Below are 23029 nucleotides of genomic sequence, written 5' to 3'. Positions count from 1 at the left end.
AACTGTAGTTTTCAACGTCCATTAATTGTAGTTGACACACAAAACTTACAAGTATCCTCCTTTCTAAGAGTGGCTCTGCAAAATTTGGCGTCTTCTTCGTGTTTTCGATAACGGTTGATGGGATGACTTCACCCATGCATTCAAACTCGATTGAAGGCGATGTCACTTTTACCATCTGGTATTTCTTCATGTTTCTTACACCCCAACAAAGAACCTTAAAATATAATCAAATGATCTTTAGCTGTGAGCATAAAAATTGTATTGCATTATCTTTCTAATGAATCAACGGTTGAAGTAAAGCTGAAACCTAGCTAGCGTAATGAAATGATCATAATAACTGGACATGACTCTGCAACAAACAAGTGGATTCTTTTCTTACAAAATTGCGTCTTACCTCCACCGCTGTCCTTTGTACCACAGGTCTCACTTTGCTACGTACAGGGTACACGTCTCCTCGCAGGGCGGGAGGGTGGGGCAGCTTTGCTCCTTCGTCCTAAAAGAAAATACTCTGATCACAGCCTTGTTGTGTTCTTTTAATGGTATTAAATAAAAAAGATTGGTCCTAAATTATTATCTTGCGTCCCAGACAGTCTACACTACCCGCGCAATAGATGGTGGATTTTGCGGCACGTCCTGCTGCACCCAGACCATAAAAATTAATTGTTAATCTATAAAACCTAAACAAATGACATATATGACCTTATGTCCCAGCTGGATGAGCGAGTTTGTGAATATGATAAAAAGACCCAGTGAGATGTCTTTGAGTATTTTTTAGTGGTTAACATCCAAAAACGGGGAATTTTTGTACAAAAAAACCGCCATATATTTCTAACGAGCAGATTGAAACAAAAACAAAAAAGAGAAATAAATAAAACGAACGACGAACGACACACGATACGCGACGTGCTTGGTACAACGCATGCTCGTTGAGAGCTTGGTACGAGTCTTTTTTTTTTCTTTCTAGTGAGTTTGCTAAATAACTAATGTACTTATGCACAAAAACAAACAAACGGAAAACGGATCGATCAAGTGAAGAGCTCCTTACCAAAAATAACTCGCACTCAGCCAGGATCTCACCGCCATCTTGGCCTCCACGCTTCACCTTGTGCCACAGCAATTTAGGTTCAGGGGCTTCAATTCCCTTAAGTCGAACTTTGGGAAAAAGCATACAGCGACCAAGGAAATCATCTTTTCCCTGCAAATTTACACGTTGAATAATATTAGATCAAGAAAATTTTCTACTTAAACTCAGTTGATTGGGGTTTCGTCAAGCAGCTTCATTAATTGCTAAAATTTAAGACGTGCTTTTGATATGATGCGGTATTTCGTGTGTTCCCATGCATTGCTTATCAATGCCAGTGGGTATTAGTTTTGATATCTGACAACTGAACGAACGAGTAATTTTTCATTCCTCCACATACTCAAACGCATCTAAAGATTTTTCTGTACGGCTGTAAGTTCGTTGAGTATCAGTTAGGAATTAATCATGTGTCCTTTTCCTTTTTTCCTTTCTTTCCTTTTTTGGCCTATTTTGTTCTCTTTATTTTTGTTTTCTTGTCTTTTGTTATTTGTACAATTTTTTTGTTCTTTTTTTCTGTCTTTTGTAGGAAAATGTGAGATTCTTGCAGCTCTCCAGTTCTGACGTACCAGGCCGTTATCATGATCATACAACTCGACCACCACACTTGGAGGATTCCGTTTCACGTTCTCTGGATCTTCACAGATCTCCACGCTTGTAAAAAGCAGGGTTTGATCCCAGGTGGGGCAGGGACTCTGGGTAACAGTGTACGTCACTTGACTCTGGTTTGCAAAAGCTACCCTTGCGTAGGGATCTGAAAGGTAAAGGAAAACAAGAACATGTTATAAGAACTGAAACAGGTACTGTTTAACAGACTGAACTTCCAAGGCGTGAGAGGCTAACAGTTTTTGCATTGAAACGTGACAATGGCGGCATTTATTTCCTTGTCAAACCCATTTCACTTAAACTGGTTCTGCATTTGAAGCCTGAGATTGGCGCGTCAGATCCTTTGTCGAAGCAACTGTTTGTACCTACGTGTACTCTAACGCTCGAAACGTCTCACAACGAAGCAAAAAGGTTTCTCAGGACATCAGTCCTTTCAGCAGCGGAATTATATCTTAAAACTAAAAGAACGCACATTGACTAGTGTAAACAGTAAATAACACTCGAGGAAAATACAATTAACTCTTGTTCTTCGATCCACTGAATTGAATTCCAACACTATCAAAAATGCGTCAAACTAGCTTCATCTTCAGTTGAATTAAAACTAAAACCAACAGTGCAACCACAAAGCAAAACAAAGAACACCGTATAGTCAAGTCAAAGAATTCACTTACCGTTCATTCCAGTTTCATCTTTGGCGACAAGGTCACGCGCTTGGTAGACATACACCCATAACTGATACTTGTGAGGCTCTGATAAGAAAATGACAAATTGTTGCAATATATCATGTTAGAAAAAGCAATTCTGAGGTATGAAAATACAACGAAAAGGAAGTAGGGTAACTGTTACTTACTCTTGAACGACACAAACATCCTTGGAGACAAACATAGCGCGCTTTCTCTGTCCTGATAGAAATATTTCAAAATGAAAAGGTTAAGAATATTAACGATTGTATACCGCTCTCGCTGATGACAAGCAAAAGCTATTATATGGTCTCAATAAAGTTAACTTTTTTAACAAGGGTAGCAAAAAGTGTATTATTTTGCAAGTTGTTATTTTTATTATGGCTTAAAGGCGAACTGAAAACTAAATGATAACTTAGTGGATGGAGCGGTTTTCAATCGAGTGCGGTACAACCAAAACCAAACCAATAACTTCATTACCAATTAGACTCTTCAGCCAATCTCAAACCGTAGTAAGACCTAAACCAAAATCAAAGTAACTGCCTGATTACTATCAAGACTCTATTGAAACCCGCTCTAGTCCCAACTAGTGGGAGACTGGCTAATTAGAAATTTCTGTAAACACAGCAAGAACTCTCGTTAAATGTAGTATGGGTCATAGTTGGAGATAATTAATTAGCATTATAAGAAATATCTTGAGACCTGTACGAGGTTTTATTAGTCTAAGTTGACTGGAAATTTGAGGTCATTACTTTGGCTTTGAGTTGGACTCGCAGTACAGGTGGAAGAGTGCAAGAAAAGCCATCAATCTTTCCAGAAGTTGGAACCATCTTCAACAACCAGCGCCTTCTTCGCACGAAATCCAGTTTCTTCTCTTTGGCGTGAAACTTCATGGTGAACAATGGGGCGTAGCCCCACCCCTCAGCCAAAAGCTTCTGTAATTGATCCTAGAAAGAATATCACAGGACGTTTAAAGAAGAAGTGTTAACAACAATTGTGTAAACTTTCAGAGTACCATGTAATGGAACGCACATTATATGATTGCAGAGCAACGTACTTTAAAAAACACATTCTTAAGTTAATGACATGTTATACACGTTTAAGTTGTGTCATTTCTGATGAACGTATTTCCAAATGAAGTAGTGATCGAATATATGATATGTCTACCGTTTTTGTATTTCAACATGAGCGACGTATTCGAACTACGTTTCAAGTGAATTGAGGCGATCTAGCAAGTAAAGCAATTTCTAGTTTATGAAAAGAGACTTTCATTATTTCTTTACCCTTGAAGAAGTCTCTACCTGTTTTTTCGTTGCTTTTGCATCCAGAAGCTCCCTGTTTCGCACGAGTCTCCTCCTCCTGCACATGTGATACGCCTTCATTACTGGTCCATACACGCCATATGTTGGGTTTACACCGTACTCCCAACCTACAATAAGTAAAGAAGTTCACTTCCATTCCTCCTTGCAATGAGTACGTTAATAAACAGATAAACTGATAAGAATTAACAAGATCAAACAAACTCATCACTCAAATAAACCAAGACAAGAAATAGTCAGACTCCATTTGGCACAAAAACATTTCCAATGTCGAGTCCTGTTTTATTTGAATTATACACAGCTTTAATGATGATGATGATGATGATGATGATGATGATGATGATGATGATTTTGGCACGAGGTTATTGTGAAGAAAAGACGAGTTTTAATACGAGAAGCTGGAATATGAAGTTACTAATCGGGGCGATTAGTGCATCCAAATTAGTAGGCCAATTGTGGCCTGCTAGTAGTCTAGGCCCTGAAATGAAGTGATTGATTGATTGGTTGCTTGCTTGCTTGCTTGGTTCCTTGGTTGAGGGATCATAGTCTTAAATGTTTGTGCAGTGTCATAACTCTCTCGTAAGTATGCAACGATGTCACCAATGGTATAACTGACCTTCTGCATCAACTGCTCTATTCCTATCTACCTCCCAGTCCTTCATCTTCCAGGCCCAGCCGGGAGGAGGTTGTTGACGGGCTGGAGGTGCTACGTCTTCTCCGTTCTGTTTCAAGGAAGGTAAATATGAATAATGACAGAGAACAATTTCACGAAAGCTTAAAGGTAAAGAAAAATTTCGTAAGGTGAAGTGTTACTTTACCACGTCAGTCCAGTTCTTGTCCGCCGGTTTAAAGTCTCCACCAGGAAAGCTTCTGGATTGATTTTCAAATGCTTCAACCAAGAATTCCTTGTGACCCTCATCTGGGTCATGGAACAAACTAAATGAAAAATAAAACCACTCATAACAGTTTCTTTGTTATATGAACTCATTAAACGACCGCAGCAGGCCTGTAATTTAACATGACACCTCTCCCGGGGACTTTTTAACCTTTCAGCGGCAAATCAGCACATTCTGTACTTACATGTACATGGGTTTGTTGGCTAAAAATATTCTGTAAACGTCATTCTATTGTGTGTCTCCAACCTATTAGTTAAGTGAACATAGGAAAAATGTATCGTGGCACCCGGAATAACCCATACTGCGCACGTTTTTTGCAGATTTTACCTCAACTCTGGTTTCTTTTGCCAGCCACCTTCAAACTTCCATCCATCAGGCGGAAGAAATTTGTCCTGTGGTAGTTCCAGCTGCGAGAAGACGTACACAAAAAATATAAACCATATGCATAAAACAAAGGAGAGAAGAAAAAGCTCTTTCTTTGTTTCGCTCAGTTAAATTTAATCATTTATTGCATTGTCATAACAAATTTCAAGTTATTTGAGAACACTTGAGAAATCCAAACACGCCTCTGGATCGAAATTTTTCTTGTGTTCTCCAATTCGTTAGGTGTTTTATGTTAATGGTTTCCTCACTGATTAAGTACCAGGACGAACACAACAAACATTTATTTTTTTAAAAGTTTAGTAAGAGAGTGCGCCAGTGGGAAACACTGTCATTTTGGCAAGAAAAAAACATTGTAGTAATCGACAACAAATTACTGCTAAGTTTTAAGAAAGTATCGTAGTTGCGAAAACAAGAGTCGACGTGGTCGGCATATCCATCCACCGTTAATTATATTGGTCATAAAGAAGAACTGATAAAGATCTTTGACATGGATCTCTTCCTCGCGTTCCTCTGAATAACTGACCTCAATCTCACAGTGGGCGCCCTACTCGGACCTACTTGTTTAAATGACTTGACCTGTACTTACGTCTCCAGAAGCATCAGAAAATTGAGCACGAGTCGACAGTTTATGGGTCCACTTGCTGGCGATCTTCACTTCATTCTCGTACTGAATTTAAAAAAAAAGCATAAAAATGAAATTCATCAGTTACATCGTAGATAATATGCAGTAGTGACAATGTTTTTTTTTTTTTTTTGCATTATTATTATTATTATTATTATTATTATTATTATTATCATCATCATTATTTAAAACGCATACCACGCTAAGTTTTAGTAACATGACGGTAAAAATAATCTTTGTTTTTACAGTTTTAAGCATAAGAATAAATGACTTAAGAAGAACTAAAGTCGCCGAGCATAAGAACATAGAAAATAGAACAGACGATGCCAGCAGTCATAAAGCAGGGGAAAAAGGGAAGGGGGAGTCAGGCTTAAAATTCGATAACTCTTTGCGAGGAAGATCTTCTTTCTTGAAAGAAATTGGGCCTTGACTTGTAATTTGATAGAATGTAGATTAATTGTTGCTCCCGCTACGCTAGTGATGGAGTGAAACAGATCCCTATCACATAAAAATGACTCCCGCCAACTTACCGTCTCAGCAAACACACAGAAGTCGCCTTCAGTCTTGGGTCGTGCAGTCCAGTACTGCTGCTGTTTCTCCAATCCCAACCACATCTCTACACGCAGTTTGGCGGGAAGTTCTGGGTGCTCTTTCACATCATTTCCTTTCTTACCAGGATACTAAAATAAAACACAGAAAGTATGAATGCGATCAACAGGCATTTACATAAACTCTCTGATATCAATCGACGGGAATAGATTTACTATCTGGTCTGGTCTTTTCGCTGCAAGAAATAAAAACACCTGATTGTGGGTTAAATAAAACTTAGCTGAAATACGAAATCTAAAGGCTTTCTGTGTACTAAACCATTACCTTCATTTGAAGCTCAATAGTTTTTCCACAGTACTTTCCACACGCCACTTCGGTCTCTGAAAATAACAGCTGATGTGCTGGCATTCTGTAGTAAGCAACTCGCTTCTCTCCGCTGATCATCCATATGATCACGTCTGGCATACTAACTTGAGGCTATGGTTAAACGAATAGCAAATAGAGCAAAGGTCAACTAGTTAAAACTTCTTGGTGATTAAGCGAGGAACGCTGTAGCTCGCACGTCAAGTGTTGCCCCTACGAGCGGGGAGTTTCCCGTCTGCAGGTGGCGTGAAAATTGGGGAGAGGGCGAAAAAAAAAAAATCGACGGAGAAAAAGCTCTTTGTTTATATGGGAACGCAGGCTACACAGAATAGAAGCAATGCACTCCTCTGCTATTTTTTAGCTCGACATCTTTCACGCTGGTCCCCAACTAAAAATACAAAAAGACATGAATAAAAAGAGGCGAAGTACGTTTTGTCAAATATTTACCTCAATAGCTAAGTCTTCAATTCTCTGCAAGTAACTTTCAATCTCGGCCAACATTTCGTTGATGTCCACTTCATCCTTTTCCAATTCACCCTCTAATGGCGGTGCTAACTTCCACTGCAGTGCACCGATATCATCTAACATGAATTTCTGCAAAACAAACGAACGCATCAGTTCTTTACTAGATGAATTTCAATAATATAGCCGTCAAAATGTTTGTGCCTACACCGTGAGGCTCCGCACGAAAGGGGTACCTTTTTCAGGCATCAGTTTTAAGGGTCGGGATTTCACTAGTTGAGGCATATGAAAGGAGAAAGAAATCCGTCATTTAGTTATACTAAAGGGCCTTTAAATAAAATATATTGAACAGACACACTATGACTGTATCATTTAATGTATTAGGCGTTACATGAAAATGACAAGAAGATTATGTGAAAGGGAGTACCTTTTTTTCTAGTTAAGGTATACGAAAGATGTACCTTTTCTGTCAAAATGGTATACAAAAGGGTATCGCGGTGGAGCCTCCCCGTAGAGAACTTTGTAGGGTAACTTTGTAGAGTAGGGCGATACTTGTAGCAGCATTTCGTATGTTAAAGCTACCGTCAGTAATCCCAATGACTGCATGACTCAGTAAATGTAACAGCTAACCCATTGCCCTATCCTGCGACGTTCGAAAGTTCTGCACCGAGAGTTAGCTTTTTTATCATTTCCTAACACTACATTTGCTTTGTAAACTCGCACAGTGCACTTACTGATGAACTTTAAAATTCACCTACTTAGATGCTAAATTGAAAATTGTTGCATACTTACAAATTCGTCTACTCTCATTTGGTGCAGCTTCATGTCCAGTTGATTTCTTTTGCCAGGAAGCTTGGGAATTTCATTTTCAAAACGAGACAATTCGTTTCTAGAAATAAGAACAAAGCTGTTAGTTACTTAGTTTACTGGAATTTGTCTTGCATGTTTATTTATTTATTAATTAATTTATTTATTTTTATTTATTGATTTTTTTTTTGGGGGGGGGGGTTGGTATTGCATGCAAATGCCAAACGATGACCAAACTCTTCAACGATTTGGTAAAAATTGACAACGAAGATGAGTTGAGTACACGGTGAAATGACACTCGAAAACAAGACACTTTGATAATCAAATCAAATCTTCAACTGTCTTCCCGTTTCTATCGTTCTCTCGTTTTCCTTGGAAAACTCTATTACATCCCACTAATCATTCATTATACCTGCAGTCTCTGACAAGATTGTCGAACAGAGAAGAGAGCATGTCTTTCAACTTCGGATCATCACTAACTTCAGACAGTTCAGCCGCTTGCTTGAGTCGAGATAAAGATTCGCGCTAAATTTAAACACAAATAAATTAAATTACATCCTGAACATGAACACTTTTACTCAGTTGAAGATCAATAAATAGCACAGTGAAGCACTAAATATAGACGTATTCTTCGTGTTTTAATTCGTTAGCGCCATACGAGAACTCAGAGGTGTTTTACACCTTCTACGTTAGGAAAAATAAGGTGGCAGCGTCCGAAAAATTAACATAAAGTATTAACATTGACACGCGCGATCGATCGAGGCACCAAAAATTACACCAAGTAGCGTACAGCCATACCACTGAAACTGTAAAAGACTAGAATCCATGATGAATCCATGACACGAAAGAGGGGCGTTCTGAGATTAGTGCTGACTGTCATCATGTTGAGCCAAATTTAAGGGGAACACTTTTGTTTTCTTAACTGCCTAGGTGCACAACTTATTTTTGTCACTTTTCAAATATACACAAAGTCGGACTCTTTTTCATCTGTTATATTCACTAAGTAACAACAGGCGTCAATCCTTCAATGATTTATCACTTAATTACCAAGCGCTCCCCCAGTCTGTTCAGGATGTTTATGGGCTCAAGTCTGAAGGCGATGTCCTCCCAGGAGCATTCCACGCACACACAGGGCTTATCTTGAGCCCACGGGAGGTAGTAATAGTGGCAGCCGTCATACACAGCATTGCAAGAAGGAGTGTTACACGGAGCTACCGACTCATCAAACTTATTTCCATTGTTTCCTGTGTAAAGCGGGAGTAAAATAACTTGTTAATACCGAATTATGCTTACAATTATGAAATAGAAAACGTGTACCGTGTTTCTATCGAGTTGTAGTATAAATCCACCAGCTTTCCATCACGCATGTCGTTTTCCGATTGCCTACGCTATTCACTATCTGTTCTGTTGTAGATAGTGAGTAGCCCAGCAGTGTGCGCTTGTTAATTAACTAGAAATCTCGAGCTATTAATGTAATTGTTTAATAGAAACAAGAGTGGAAATTTGGGAGAACGAGAAATGCTGTGGGAACACGAGCCGATAGTTTCAGAAGTGATAAAGTTTAAAATACGGTGAATAAAGTACATGTACTTTTTTCTTCGTTGACTCAAAACTATTTAAAAGAATTGGTTTTGCCACCTTTTATTTTACACTAGCAAGTGGTATTTACTATTACTGTCGTTCAGTGGGAAAAAATGCAACGTGTAAGCAAATCTCAATCACTAAAACTGAATGGTCTCAGTAGACCATTTCTTTTCTTCAAATTCAGAAATCTACCCTATCTGTCTCTCTTGACCATTACACTTTAGGGTTAAGAGAGAAACAATTTCTTGAAAGAGAGGCATGCAATCGAGTCTAAGGAGTAACAATACTACCATTCTTGTAGGAGTACGAAATGCTCACCAATGCTAACTTCAAATTCGATAGGTCCGTCAGTTTCAGAGACCATCAGTGCTTCATAGAAACAGACAAACAGCTTGTACCTTTCACGTCTTAGGAAGGGCTAAAAAGAGGACAGGTACTCATCATCACACATAGGGAGAGATATGAATACACTTTTTTAATTAAATAAACAGTCTGATATGTTTTACGTGTACTGCATCGTGAACAACAGAAATCATAACAGAAGCCATATCTTTGTAAGGAATCGAGTCCTGGCCTAATGGTAACAAAGTACCAGCGAGTACTACACTGTATAAAATCTTGTCGACTTTAGATTTTATTCTCTTTTGATATCAGTGAGTTTTAACATTAAGGACAGGTTGAGGTAGGAGAGATTAAAGTACATGCACCAATGCGTACTACACTATGATAAATCTTGTTACTAAAGTTTCGATGATTGAATGATGATGATGGTGAATGTGGCGATGGTGGTTGCAATTAGGCATGTCTTGGATTTGAAAGTTACTGTTCTTTAACAATCTAGGTCAGTTTTTATTCCTCAGGATTTTTTATTAAATTTCTCTAACTGACCTGAGCACTAATTATGTCTTCATTTGCCAACACGGCCGTCGGAGCCTTGACGTCTTCGTTCAGAGTCGTGGTCAGCTCTACAAGAACACGTCCCCGATATGCTACGCCCTCTCCCTAAGGAAAGAAGAACATTGAAGTAATCAAGTAGCTTTAATGAGTTTAACTAAACTGATGAGCCAACTAAATGCTTTTATTCAAGTCGTTACTGACTTTTAAAAGATTCGTTCCTGGTTAATTATTGCAAAATATGTTTTCTAGAGCATCTGTCAAATAATGTTGCAGCACATCACCATTTCAACTAAACGGCAAAAAAGCAAATATAATAACATGGTACTTCGAAAGCCAGTCCGAAACTGCTGTAATTGAGGTATCTAATTAATGACTTGCATGGATTTAATGAAGACGCTCAGCGTACTCTGAACCGTTCTGGAGAATTAGCCACGAATCAGAAACAAGTTGAGAAAATAAAGTTGAGCGAAGGTTAATGCTCTTTGCCATAGCGTTCTCGTTGGTCAATTGCAAAGCAGACTAAATTTTGCTGCCGACAGCTGACAGTATACTTACAATTCCTTTATTTAGGTCATCGTGTTCATCTGGAAGATTTGTGAACTCCCTGGTGGAACCATAGAAATTGACAAAGCATGGACCGAACTGGGGCAGAAACCCTGCAAATAAAACCAATTGATTCATATTTATCAATGAACCATTTAAAAAGTCGCATATTCATATGACGAATTGCATTACGTAGTGTGCAAAATGTTCGATGCACATCAAAAGGGACAACTTGTGATATCGCAACACGACGCTTACCTTCGCTTGAGTCTCCTTGTCCAGCGATCGCAGACAAGTTGATGAACGCTGTACCAATACAGTCATCTGTAGAGCCTCGGTCCCTGAAAAGGAACGAAATATTGTTTTTCATCAAAATTGGACTATTGAAAAGCAAAATAACAAGATCTCAACTTTTCAAGAATTAATAAACACATTGTACTTTCAACTCACCAATCAAACATCTGCAGCTTGATTCTCTCGCACATCGAAGGGAGCTGTGTTATTCAATTCAAGAGGCAAAAAATAAGTTAATTTGAAAGTGTTATAGAAAAGAGATAATAATATTCGACTAATTACCTGGTGAACAGTTTCGAAACATATTTCAAAAAAACCTGGAAACGTATTCGCGTCATGGACTAAATCGTAGACAAGTTATAGGGCGGGCTTGATTTACATACAACAAACCCTATCCTAGGGTTGTAGCCTGCGTCAGTCTTAGACGTTTCCTTTCCTTTTCTAGACGGAGAGATCGAACAAGCGAGCTCTAGCGAACAAGCAGGCGAGCGAAGGAGCTAGCGCGCCTGGGATCGGATGAGCTAAAAAAGGAAGAGAGTTGTCGCGCTTGCTCGCAGTTTTGTTTCCTTCGAATGCTTTTTTGGAAATGCCTGCTACGCAGGCTACTAGAGTTGCTGTTGGTCAGTCTGTTCCATGAGTGGAAGGACTTTGTAAGGCCTAAAACAGCCATTATATTACTGCCTGGAAAAATTCAAGAAACTTAACGTTTTCGCTTGCCCATAGACTCAGCTTCATAAAGACCTCAATGATTTATAAAGAAATCAATCGTTTACATCAAGATAAAGTTATGGTTTTAAATAAATGTTTTGTGTAGGTGTGTTTCTTTGTTGTCGTTGGTGGTTTTTTTTTTTTTTTTTTTTTTTTTTTTTTTTCCTTTTTGTTTCTTTTTCTTGTGGTTGTTGTTGTCGTTGTTAGACCACTTTTGTGTTAAGAGGGAAAAAGGCGCACTATGGGGGCTATCTCTTGGCAAGGAAAGGAACAATGATTAAGACAATGAAATTTTGAAATTGAAGCGACTTTAATTACCATCAGAGGAATCTTGAGTAACTGTTTAAATTCTGGGTTACTGTCGTGATATATGGTGGAAGTTGTTGCCTGAGGAAAAAAAAAAAAAAATACATTCAAATTCGGAATGGTATATTAAACATTTTAAACAGCTAAAGAAGCCCAAAGTGGTGAATAGATGAGAATAAGAAATTGGATATAATTGAATCGATAGGTTACGTCATCATTCAAGATCAAGTCAAACTCTGCTTAAGTGCGGGGAAGCTAAGAGGAAACGAAATATGCAATTCCACCTAGACTACCTTCTTTCCACAAAAGCTGAATTCCATGTAAGGATCTACAAGGCCTTTTTTTCCTTTGCTTTCCTCGTCCTGTAACAAAAAAGCCGCTTTTAGTGAATAGAAGTAACATCAGTAGTATAAGACATACCAATTTGCCTGCAGGTAGGTGGCAGAGCAGAACTACATATGTAGCTAGACAGACAGACAGACAGACAGACAGACAGATATGCAGGCAGATGGGTGACGTACACGTTTATGACACTGTCACAAGTCACCTCTGATCGGGAGATGTACGATTGGTTCTAAATACGGGTGTTCGAAAAGCGAGAGGAACCAAAAAAAAAATCGTCATCGTTTAGTTTAAGGATGAGAAGGAAAAATACATCAATGGTTTCGCCTAACCTCTTTGTCATCATCGCTTGAAAAGAAGCTGAAGAATTTCTTGAAGCTTCGTCCAATTCCGGTATCCACTAAACAAAAGAAAAAGAAAATGAACCCTTTGTCAGTAAACCTACTGAGTAGCTTGTAGAGCAAAAGTGCAGCAACATCAATAGACGCGTCAAATTAATAAAAGACGCCCGCGCTTTAAAGTTGAAACCGTAAGAACGTATTTGGGGTAGGATTTTCGAACTTCAAGAACTTCTTTGCGCTAACATCTTAGCACGCAAAGAAGGTAAAAAGACCCGCAACAAGAAGTATCTAGTCTTACAGCACTGAAAGGTTATGAGAAACCCACTCACTTTGTGGAAGGTCTTCTGCGTGATAAACTTTGAGCGTGAAGACAGCTGACTGTCGCGTTACACCCAACGGCATCAGGAGGTTACTAAAATCAAACACGAAACAAAACTTTAAAATAGTATGAAAACAGTTGCTGTTTTGGTGATTTGTATTGTCGTCTGCCTTGCAGACAACGCAGTGAGAATTCAGACTGAACTTTAGAATTGAGGAAAGAATTAAGGTTAGGTAAAGCAGAGCTCTTCTTAATTAATATAATGCCGCATTAGAGAAAACACATACTTGAAAAAAAACATAAGAAAGTACAAGGCGAATCATGGAACTTGAAACTTTTAGTAAGTTCAGTGGAATCCCGATTTGAAAAATCAAGTAGTTCGAAAAATCGGCGGCAAAATTACACTGCTCGACTTAAGGAAGGGAAACGACCTTTGGTTCGAGATACTGGGAGGTTCGAAAATCCGCGGGTTCCAGAAATCGGGATTCCGCTGTCATTGTATCGCACTTGGCTGAATTTTTGCCATCAGTCGGATTCATCGTCAGATTTGACTGGAGTGCGAGACGAGTGTGACCGATGACGTCACTTGACACACCTGCAGTTCACAGTTCGATACTTACGACTCGATGTCATCTTCTTGATCTTTGGGTTCTGCTTTTGCTGCAGGCTACGAATCAATGAATACAGGAATATTTCAACCACCATGTAAAGCAAGCTCAAAACACAAAGGTAACTAATTTATGATTTAAGATCTACACTACTATTACTCTCATTAAAACTGCACTTGGTGTAAACCTCGGTACTGACCTATTTGGTATAAACCGCCATAATAAACTCAATTTAATACCTACCGGTGGCTCGTCCCCAGGACCAAGAACCATAGCGGTGACTTTCAAGTAACCCTAGAAACAATACAAACAAAAATTATTGTGTAACTGGATTAAAGACTATGAATGAATGGAAAAGAAAGTGCAGTCGATATGTAACGTTTCTGTACTCACTGCTGGCGTTTCTCCGCCACGTGTTTTCTTGGATTTTCCTCCTTCTTCCTGTTATGTAAAACAAACAAACAAACAAACAAACAATCAAATAGCGTCATTAAAAATATCAGTGAGAAATTGCTTTTACTTGTTTGAAAATTAGGTTGACTACCACATTCTATTTGATATGTATTTGATGAAGATAAGATACACTTAATGAAACCACGGTTCAACAACTGATGTCATACTATAACGAGAATATGCTTGAAATACATGAGTCTATCACACATCAGACGGTCAAAAAATTCAAGATATGCAATATCAAACCTCCTCTTCATCTTTGTCCGCTGGTCCAGAAAGTAAAACCCACTTACGGACAAACGAGTGACCTGTGAAGAAGCGTTATTATCAGTTTTATTCCACACAGATTTTACTGTATCAATTTAAGCGAACTGACTGACTGACGAGAAAGAAGTGAATGAGTGTGTAAGTGAATAAACGCAGAGGAAATTAAACCCCTCACCTTTCATTACAGAAATGCTTCCAATGTCACACTGTGAATATTTAATCAGATGTTGAATATTAATTGTAATGAAATTTTTAAAGGAGAAATGCGATGTTAATTACTTAAGCGAATTGACTGATTTAACTCACCTCAAAGTAGCCGAGAAGGGAGTCCGAACGCAGCTTTCGAGAGTTGAACACCTGTTGCATATGAAAATGTAACAAATGAGTTACAACGTTTTATTCCTCTGACTTTTCACAACAACTCAGCATCATTGATCTAGTTGTGTTTGAAACCAATTCTATAACACCGCTTTTCTTGTAATCCTCCATCTTTACCGTTGGTTGCTTAATGACAATCTCAGTGTTAAAATCTGATTCAGTAAACCGTAGAAAAAAAAAGCATTACTGAGTGCTATACAAAGTGCACTTGATTACCGTTTGGTCCACCTTACAGTTGGCTCAACAACCAAAGTTGTAGATTTTGACTGATAAAAGTGGTTTAACGCTTGCCTGAGCGACTACTCAAGGTTTCATCTAAAGAAAGAATTACCGCCTTTGATAATTATAAGCGCATGTTCTGTATTGTTTTAAACAAATGGAGCCCAATGGCTATACTGACCTCGAGAGAAACCAAATCATCAAACAGCTCAGCTTCAGACAAGTGGAAATTGAAGAAAAACGTCTGAAACAAAAGAGGAAGTTTTAAGTGTCCAATTCATGTCAAAACCGTAAATTGTGCCACAGAGAGGGGATTAAAACTGTCTTGTAAGATAATATTATTGCCATTTTAATCTAATGATGAGCTAGCTTCAATCATACCCTGGATAACAAAGCAAACAACACGTAGTTCAGATAACGAGCCAAAGACAGCTCTTGAACAAATTCAGAAACGAAAAAAGTCAGTCGGTCTGAACAAGACAATGCCCAAACCTGATTGTAAACCGGTTTGTTTGTGGACCGTTTCACTGTTGTTTCTCTCCGCTGACCGGCGACAGTCACTCGAACCACTGGATGGATATTGTTGCCTACCAACTGGCGACCTTCAAGGATTCGAATACGGATCTGTAAGAGAAATGAAAATAATCAACTTGACGTGAACGAAGAGCTAAAATTTGCGATCAACTGAACCTACATTCTAAAATCAGTTTTACTTCAGAACAAGCGCCTTTATTGTGCAAATATCTTTAGGAAAGGTGTACCTGAAAGTCTTGAACTCTAGTCGACCATTTTCTGCCTCCTCGTCGAGTTGGTTTCCTAGAGTAGAAATGAAAACTTAGAAACATTACACGCGTTGAGGGTTGTGATACGGGTATATCATTATCAACACATCTTACTCCTTGTTAAGTACGAATAGCAATGATTCACCTTCTCTTCCGTCTTTTAGGCTGCCCTGGTTTTCCAGGCTCTTCTCCCTCAGCCCCTTCCTCGCCTTCCTCTTCCTCTTCATAACCTTCTTCTCCTTCTTCTCCGGCCTCTTCGCCCCCTCCTCCGCCTCCACTGTCACCGCCAGTTCCAGGAGGGGCTGAGTACTCCAGCTTCAGCATAATTTTTCCCTACAGTGACGATGTAAACAAAAGATTATATTCTAGAGGTGAGTAAAATAAAACTTCAGTGCATAGTATTTGATCATGACATGAATTTGTGCATATTGCATATCATCATTCTGGGTTTGCATAAGCAGAGAAATTGTTTGCTATGGTGTGACGACCTTTCACGTTTTTGTAGACAGAGTGATTTGCCTCAACTCGTAACAAACAAACAGACAAACAAACAAACAAACAAGCAAACAAGTGTTAAAGGTTGTATTCTTTTTAAGGTTGTTTTGCTTACCAAGGTAGGATTGTTTTTGCCATCCACAAGGTCATAACTTCTTTCAATCTCGTTATTTGAAAGCAACTCTCCTAGAGGCACTTCAACCTTACCCAGGAGCCTTAGGGAGAAAGAAACAGGATAGAAAATAATAGAATTAATGTAGAACAAAAAATACTACCCAGCATTTCCGTATAAATTTTTAAAACATTGTCATTATCATTTGATTCGAAAGTTACAATACACAACGTTTGCTACCATTTCCGTAGAAATTTTAATGACTTTCTCATAGTCATTCGAAGGTGACAATCATTAAAAGAAAATCACACGAGCGGGTGTGAAATTATCGCTAAAAATTCCGATGATTGTCAAAGCTACTTCGAGTGATAATGTCAAAGATTTTACTGATGTCACCACGTTGCCGTATTGAGGTTAAGAAAAAAGTATTTTTTCAGCCAATAAGAATCAAGGATTTATTTCATGTTAAGCCTGGTGTACACGAGCAATTTTTATGTAACAATTTTTATATGACAATTGTTATTTGCTCGCGTAGTATAGACGAGGAAAATTGGCCAATTTTTGTGTGGTAAATGTATTTGCTGAAAACTGGTCTGCGAGCTTTGATTTGACAAATAACAGTTGTCATATGCGAAAAATTCTCGCGTGGACGACTCGTCTCATAAAATATGGCAAATATGTTCGAAAGCACCAAGTTCTCCGGGGGCCATCAAGCAGTCCCGCTTTGTTTCTGGGTATCTCTGCTGCCCAAAGTCATTACTGGCGCTCTCAACTTTGAACTGTTGAAATATATTTGCTGTGCCATAGACACGAACAAATATATTTATCGCATAAAAATTGTCACAATTGCTCGTGCAGACCTGATTTTAGACTAAAAACATCAGTTGTAGTTATTTAGCACTTTTAACTCTGTTGAACGCTACATTGCCATTCAGACCTATAGTAATTTCTAAGACCTTAAAATAAAAACTGCGAAAACCATACAACTAAAATGAACAAAATGATATTTACTTTCTTGTCATAACCTTCTCATAGTCCTTCACCTCAACCGAAAGCTTGTCATTCGGGGACAAGGGTTTGCCCGAAAGGTCCCATTGGAAATCCTGAAATAAAAGCATAACACATGCGTATTTGTTTTGCGAGATTACTTTAATACTTATTATTCCTAAATAAACCTCTTTGAAAGGAAAACAAACGGTTATCAACAAAAATAATATTCTTTTCCTGTCACTTTCTCACGACACACTTGGAAAGGTGACGTAAAGAATTTCAAAATCAAGATTGCGTATTCGATCATTCAAATTTGTTTTCATTGCTCAGTGAGAAGAAACATAAATGCTTTATAACCTGTTGCAGGTTCTCTGTAGCAACTAACGAGAGCCTGGAACAGGCTAATGCTTTTAACATAGACATAGAGAATGTGGGAAAACAAGCAAGTAGATTTAAAATGAAAAGCCTTCAGTACGTTGTGTGCTTTTCTTCAAAAAATGATGTCCATTAAACGTATTTATATTTTAGAGATGTTAATGTTTTGTTACCTCATTCCAGACCGGATCCAAATTGTCCTTTTGAACTTCTGTTTTCTTTTCATCTCCTGGAGGCAGGATAAAAAATATATTCTGTCAAGAATTAACCCCCTAGGCGACCTCAACTTAAACTTTCTGTCTAAAATGAAATATGGGGGCAAAGCCTCGTTGCAGCTTTCATGACCAGTATGATCAGAGGTCTGTTGAAATGGGCGTCTTTTATTAAACAATTAGATTATGAGCTCGAGGTTTCTATCGCGTGATAAAAATCGAGAGCGAACAATCTAATTGTTTTAGTATAAATCCACTAGTCGTTCAGAACTTTATCTAAATCCTCTTCACAGACACTTAGAAAACGCCAAGAAGCGGCCGTCATTTTGTTAACAAGGGCCCCTGTTACGCTACTCACTATCTATCACAGAATAGATAGTGAGTAACGTAGCCAATCACAGAACGGCATTCGCAATAGAACGCCAGTAGATTTATACTAAAAATTATTATTTCTGTAATGTTTTTCTTTTCTTTAAATCGCTTAAGGGAAATTCTATCTCAATCTCCTTCTGCCACATGCTACTTTAAATTTGATCCCGATATAACAAGACCAAGTTGTATGTACATTTCCATCATGTACCACTGATGATGACCGTACTTTTAGCCTTTTATAAACATCTAAAAAGCAACTACATTATGTATTATGACAATATATAATTTATTCTTCTGAATCTTCACTGTCTCATAAATTATTCTTATTTTGTTTTTAATTTTTAAGTCAAACTATCGATTCAAACTCTTCCATCGTCCCGTAGCATACAATGTCATTATAGCCAAATTAAGGGGCAATTAACTTTTTTTTTTTAAATCGCAAATCCGATCATTTGTCCACTGTCAATAGATGGCCAGATTACTTGAAGTCCAGAATGCAAGCAATTTAAAAAGCTCAGAAGACTAAAGAAGAAAGACAGTTTTATATGTCCAATAATTAAAAAAAGAAAATTAAACATCGAAGCCTAATGAACTCAAACTAGGTTGTCGCTCAGTCTTGCGACCGTTGTTCTTGACTTTTCCAGATGAAGTAGTCACATGACCTGTAAATTTACGAAATCAACGTGGAATATTGGACGTTACTTGTCGTTATCAATTCAAAGATGGGCGCGAGAAATCACGCATTCTTTCAAGCCTCAAGATAAGTTGCCATGGGATAGGAGCCTTGGGCGAAAAAGAAAATTTAAATCAATTTAAATCTCGGCTAAAAATCATTTCCCTTGAAATAAAATTTAAATACAGGAAAGGTATAAACTACCGGAAACGGAAACGCAGTTGCAATAATGAATCGTCCATTAGTTATTTCCAATATCTGATGTGTAATATCTGACAATCGGTACGTTCACAAGTTTACTTAGGAGAAAATAAAAGCCCTGTATTGTCAGTTATTCGGCCAAAGACTCAAAGAAAACAAAGTTAGAACATAACTGAAATACTTTTTTATCGGTAGCTCTGCGAAAATTCTTTCAAACGTTAAAGCTTCCACTAGGCAGCTTCTAATGACCTCGAAATCGACGAAAGGTTAATTTGTCTAAAAACTATCAGAAAGAAAATGCCGGAATAGAGTTTTTTAACAATGCTGAATTTCAAGAATTTAAAGGGTGGAATAAATTTTCGCTTGAGATATGGACCGGAACGACAAGCGTCCTTCCAGTCTGTTTACAACATTTATCAATAATCAATAATCTGTTCAAATTTCCCTCGTCGTGCTGAAATGGCAACTTTTGAAACATTTACAGGACATTTGGAGCTTACTACATCAACTCAATTCTCATTAATTTTGCGACTGGGTCAGTTTTTGATGAAAAAAAAAAAAAACAAAAAAAAAAAACACACTCCCACCTAGCTCGTTGCCTGGGGTCAAAATGTGATTTTATATCTCGGAATATTGTGACTTTCAATTTTTCCGCTCTCTTGGCATAGCGGTTAAAGACGAGTGCTTCTCTAATTCGAATTATTGCACTTACAAAATTGTTTTCGGTGAAATAAGGACAAATCTTTGAGCATTCAAATATGAAGAAAGCGAAAGCCGCTGTCTGAGGTTTGTACTAATTCTGTACAAGTAAATTCGCGCGGATTTCGCAATGCTTCGCTGATTTTGCGAAAACAATTATGAACCGTAAACAGCATTAACGTTTCTAGAAAAATTCAAACACTGTCATGAAAGCTGCGTGTATTTCTAAGAGCTTTCCTTTTAAGTAATTATAAAACGAACGAGTGACTGTAAAGGTTTTCAAACGTGCTACGAAAATTTTAAATATTGGAAGGCGATAAATTCGTACGTGCATGAACATTCTGCATAGCAATGAGGGCTTATTATGCAAAGTTTAAAATGAAACAAAGCTATCCTGTCGCTTTAAACTTTATTCAAAGTTTTACAACTCGTTCAAGTTGCACTTACCATAGCTCGCTTATCTGAGTCTAAACTTAGTTCCCTCGTTTCAACGGAGAGCCGTTACGCGGGCTTCATAGTTGTACAACAAACGCCCGAACGCCCAAGTCTTGTTCATGCATGAACTCAAACGACTGGATCAACTGACTTACCTTGGAAGATGACTTTCGCATAGGGATCACTTTTTCCAAAAGAATCGACGTCTGGGAGGCTAGTAGCCTGTTGGACGGTGACTTTCAGCATTTTTCCGAATCGTTGGTTCAACAGGTTAACACTACCATCTCCAAACCGAAATCCTATACCAGCTCACCCGAAGCGGCTTGACTTTTCACGGTTCACTTCCAAAGACAGCCTCACACCCATTCACAGATTGTTCTGCATATCAATGAGCGTTACGCTGGCACTTTAAACAAATAAGAAAGCACAATGAGCGGCTTTACGTGGGCTAAGGTATTGAGTAGTTTCCACATTTTTAGGCCCCGTTAAATTTCTCGCTCCATAATCACAACAGAAGTAATTCAAAGTGCGTTTGACGAGTTTATTCCAAAACAATAGAAAGCGAAATCGTGGAATTTCGGTTTCTAGACTATGTACATAAAAACAATATTGAGTATTGTTCTTTGTCTCAAATGTATATTTGGCACAAACTTTCTAAGAAAAATATCCGAGGAATAATTACAAACCTAAAATAAAGTCTGGCTCAGAAAAATGTGTTTTGCGTGTTATATAAGCTCGAATAAACAAAGAGAATCAGAAGACTTATGCCCTTTGGTCTCTTTAGTTCGATATGAACACATTATAAAGCAGATGGTTTACCTAGATTGCGCTTTATCCGTTGAATATGCCCTTGTTACACTGAAACACGCGACAAAAGGTACTCAAATTCATCTGGCCCAAGTTGCCCTGAAGGAGAATAAGGCTGCAGAATGAAAAAAAGAAAATAATAAAAAACAGGGGAAAAAAACCCAGCCTATCTCAGATTTCTACACTGAGGCCTATCTATTTGTTTAAGCTGGTCGATGTGCAGAGTTTGTTTCCCATAGTTGTTTAATAAGTTGATTATTTCTTTCTTTTTTCGTAGCCATGTGTAATCAGATATGAGGCCATCTGTGGTGCGAGCATAAGAAAACGTGGGTGATTGCCAGAAAACGAAACTCAGCTTAACTGGTAATTGTTTGTTTGACCCTTTAAAGTTCTTATTTACAATGGAGAGAATTAAAAACGGCTGTTGCTTCATCCTTGCACGTATCAGGGTTATGTATTGTTTGTTCGTTTCGTTTGCAGTCCCTTTTTCTCTTGAGAACGTTGACGGGCGTCAAGACACGGTATTTCTAACAATGAAGTATTATATCGCGGAGTTGGCAAAGATGGCCATTTTGCCAGAACAGGCTAGAGGAAAGGGCTCCCGCTAAGGGGTTTATTGAGATATGTATGGGGAAGTCTGTTACGAATTTGAATCAGTCTAGGTCAGCAACTTTCCTCGATCGCCAAAATTTTGTAGTGTAAATTTTACTGTTAACGATTCGCTGAGGTGCCGCCAGCTTATCTCAGCAAGTAGGGGTATCAGAGATCCCTTTTTGCCACAAATTATTGGTTTTGGGTTTGCAGCGGTGTTGTACTTCGCTGTACTTTTAAGGAAATTGTTTCTTGGCGAAAACAAGCTTGAACTTAGGTGTACATTGATAAACTGCAAGCGTTCTTGTAATAGACTGCCAGTAAGGTCTGATTGGTCAAATGATCTTCCTTGTGACCCTCGCGAGCTCGAGGCCACTGAATATAACTTTTAAGTTAAACTATTCAGGCTATGTCTTTTTCTTTCACATAAACAAAACATGTTAGCAAAACGGTCTAGGTATTCAAGCTTTATCACTACACTCAAGTTCATTACGACGTGCCAGATACAACCCACTATAAGGGCCGGCTAGTCCGTTGTATGAACGTGAGCGAGCATAATTACTTTATAATCAATATGAAAGAATTATGCTGGCTCAAATAGCAAATTCCTTCCGAACACTGGCAAACTGTCAAAAAGCGATGTCGAGGGCTCTCTTATTTCCAGCACTGAACACACGGGGTAGGGGTTAGCAATAAATAAAACACTCTTCTTATATATAAGAACGTCTAATCTTGGAGCTGAGGATGAACGTTAGTATACTTTTTTGGCGATTTAAGGCTAAGAACGTTCCTAAGATGTAAGTTCTTAAATTTACATGGTATACAAGGTCAACTAACTAGATAATAATTCAGACTTTGTATGACCTGATGACTTTGGTGGTGCGGAAGTTATTTTGGAACAGTTATAAATAAGAACTGCTGATTATTACAAACCTAGATGTATCATATGTCATGCAATAAGAAAACCATTGTTAATGTTATACAAAACATCCCCTTAGGTATTTGGGTTAATTTTACATTTTTTGTTGCCTTTATTTTATGCTTGTCATTTAATACATACAGATTAGCAAAATAAAAACGTTCTTAATCGACTCTCAGCCTGAGGAATGTTCTTTACTCGTTCTTAAATTTTGGTTAATCTCAGCCTCGGCATTCTTATAAAAAAGGCTCTTATATAACAAAAGAGTGTATTTTGGCTTTATGCCCATACCCACTTTCTTTACTTGCGACACACAAAGATTTTCTTGCTAACAACTGACC

At 38.1% G+C, this 23029-nt stretch overlaps 1 protein-coding gene and 1 long non-coding RNA gene across 3 annotated transcripts in view; one reads left to right on the top strand and one right to left on the bottom strand.

Moving 5' to 3' along the window:
* The window catches only part of LOC110045779 (myoferlin-like), a 34010-nt gene extending 12609 nt beyond the window's left edge, over positions 1-21401 (bottom strand). Inside the window, exons 1-42 of one of the 2 annotated variants that reach the window (XM_089292458.1) lie at positions 21191-21401; positions 20527-20777; positions 17953-18008; positions 17426-17517; positions 16418-16517; positions 15953-16140; positions 15787-15841; positions 15518-15649; positions 15207-15269; positions 14735-14785; positions 14604-14634; positions 14408-14469; positions 14102-14149; positions 13952-14002; positions 13721-13767; positions 13111-13193; positions 12773-12840; positions 12392-12460; positions 12111-12179; positions 11241-11284; positions 11049-11131; positions 10803-10903; positions 10239-10352; positions 9669-9768; positions 8814-9010; positions 8179-8291; positions 7752-7848; positions 6945-7091; positions 6459-6611; positions 6116-6265; positions 5550-5630; positions 4907-4986; positions 4502-4619; positions 4300-4405; positions 3666-3793; positions 3117-3311; positions 2535-2586; positions 2356-2433; positions 1648-1832; positions 1046-1195; positions 395-493; positions 50-214 (exon numbers count right to left, since the gene is read on the bottom strand). In XM_089292458.1, the coding sequence (XP_089148584.1) occupies positions 50-214; positions 395-493; positions 1046-1195; positions 1648-1832; positions 2356-2433; positions 2535-2586; positions 3117-3311; positions 3666-3793; positions 4300-4405; positions 4502-4619; positions 4907-4986; positions 5550-5630; positions 6116-6265; positions 6459-6611; positions 6945-7091; positions 7752-7848; positions 8179-8291; positions 8814-9010; positions 9669-9768; positions 10239-10352; positions 10803-10903; positions 11049-11131; positions 11241-11284; positions 12111-12179; positions 12392-12460; positions 12773-12840; positions 13111-13193; positions 13721-13767; positions 13952-14002; positions 14102-14149; positions 14408-14469; positions 14604-14634; positions 14735-14785; positions 15207-15269; positions 15518-15649; positions 15787-15841; positions 15953-16140; positions 16418-16517; positions 17426-17517; positions 17953-18008; positions 20527-20617 (4092 nt within the window). In that variant the 5' untranslated portion in view covers positions 20618-20777; positions 21191-21401. Of the gene's footprint in view, positions 1-49; positions 215-394; positions 494-1045; positions 1196-1647; positions 1833-2355; positions 2434-2534; positions 2587-3116; positions 3312-3665; positions 3794-4299; positions 4406-4501; positions 4620-4906; positions 4987-5549; positions 5631-6115; positions 6266-6458; positions 6612-6944; positions 7092-7751; positions 7849-8178; positions 8292-8813; positions 9011-9668; positions 9769-10238; positions 10353-10802; positions 10904-11048; positions 11132-11240; positions 11285-12110; positions 12180-12391; positions 12461-12772; positions 12841-13110; positions 13194-13720; positions 13768-13951; positions 14003-14101; positions 14150-14407; positions 14470-14603; positions 14635-14734; positions 14786-15206; positions 15270-15517; positions 15650-15786; positions 15842-15952; positions 16141-16417; positions 16518-17425; positions 17518-17952; positions 18009-20526; positions 20896-21190 lie in introns of those variants that run through there. The other variant, XM_089292453.1, reaches the window with a different exon arrangement.
* On the top strand, positions 19250-22860 carry LOC149118259 (uncharacterized). The gene is made up of 2 exons (XR_016208110.1): positions 19250-20023; positions 21456-22860. It is a non-coding gene; the product is annotated as an uncharacterized LOC149118259 (long non-coding RNA).
* Positions 22861-23029: the final 169 nt, after the last annotated feature.

This window comes from Orbicella faveolata, unplaced genomic scaffold (genome assembly GCF_042242905.1).
Source record: "Orbicella faveolata isolate gen_17 unplaced genomic scaffold, um_ofav_v1 contig_1, whole genome shotgun sequence".
Taxonomy (NCBI): domain Eukaryota; kingdom Metazoa; phylum Cnidaria; class Anthozoa; order Scleractinia; family Merulinidae; genus Orbicella; species Orbicella faveolata.
Note: the sequence above shows the minus strand (reverse complement) of the source record. Positions and strands in the feature narration are given on the sequence as shown.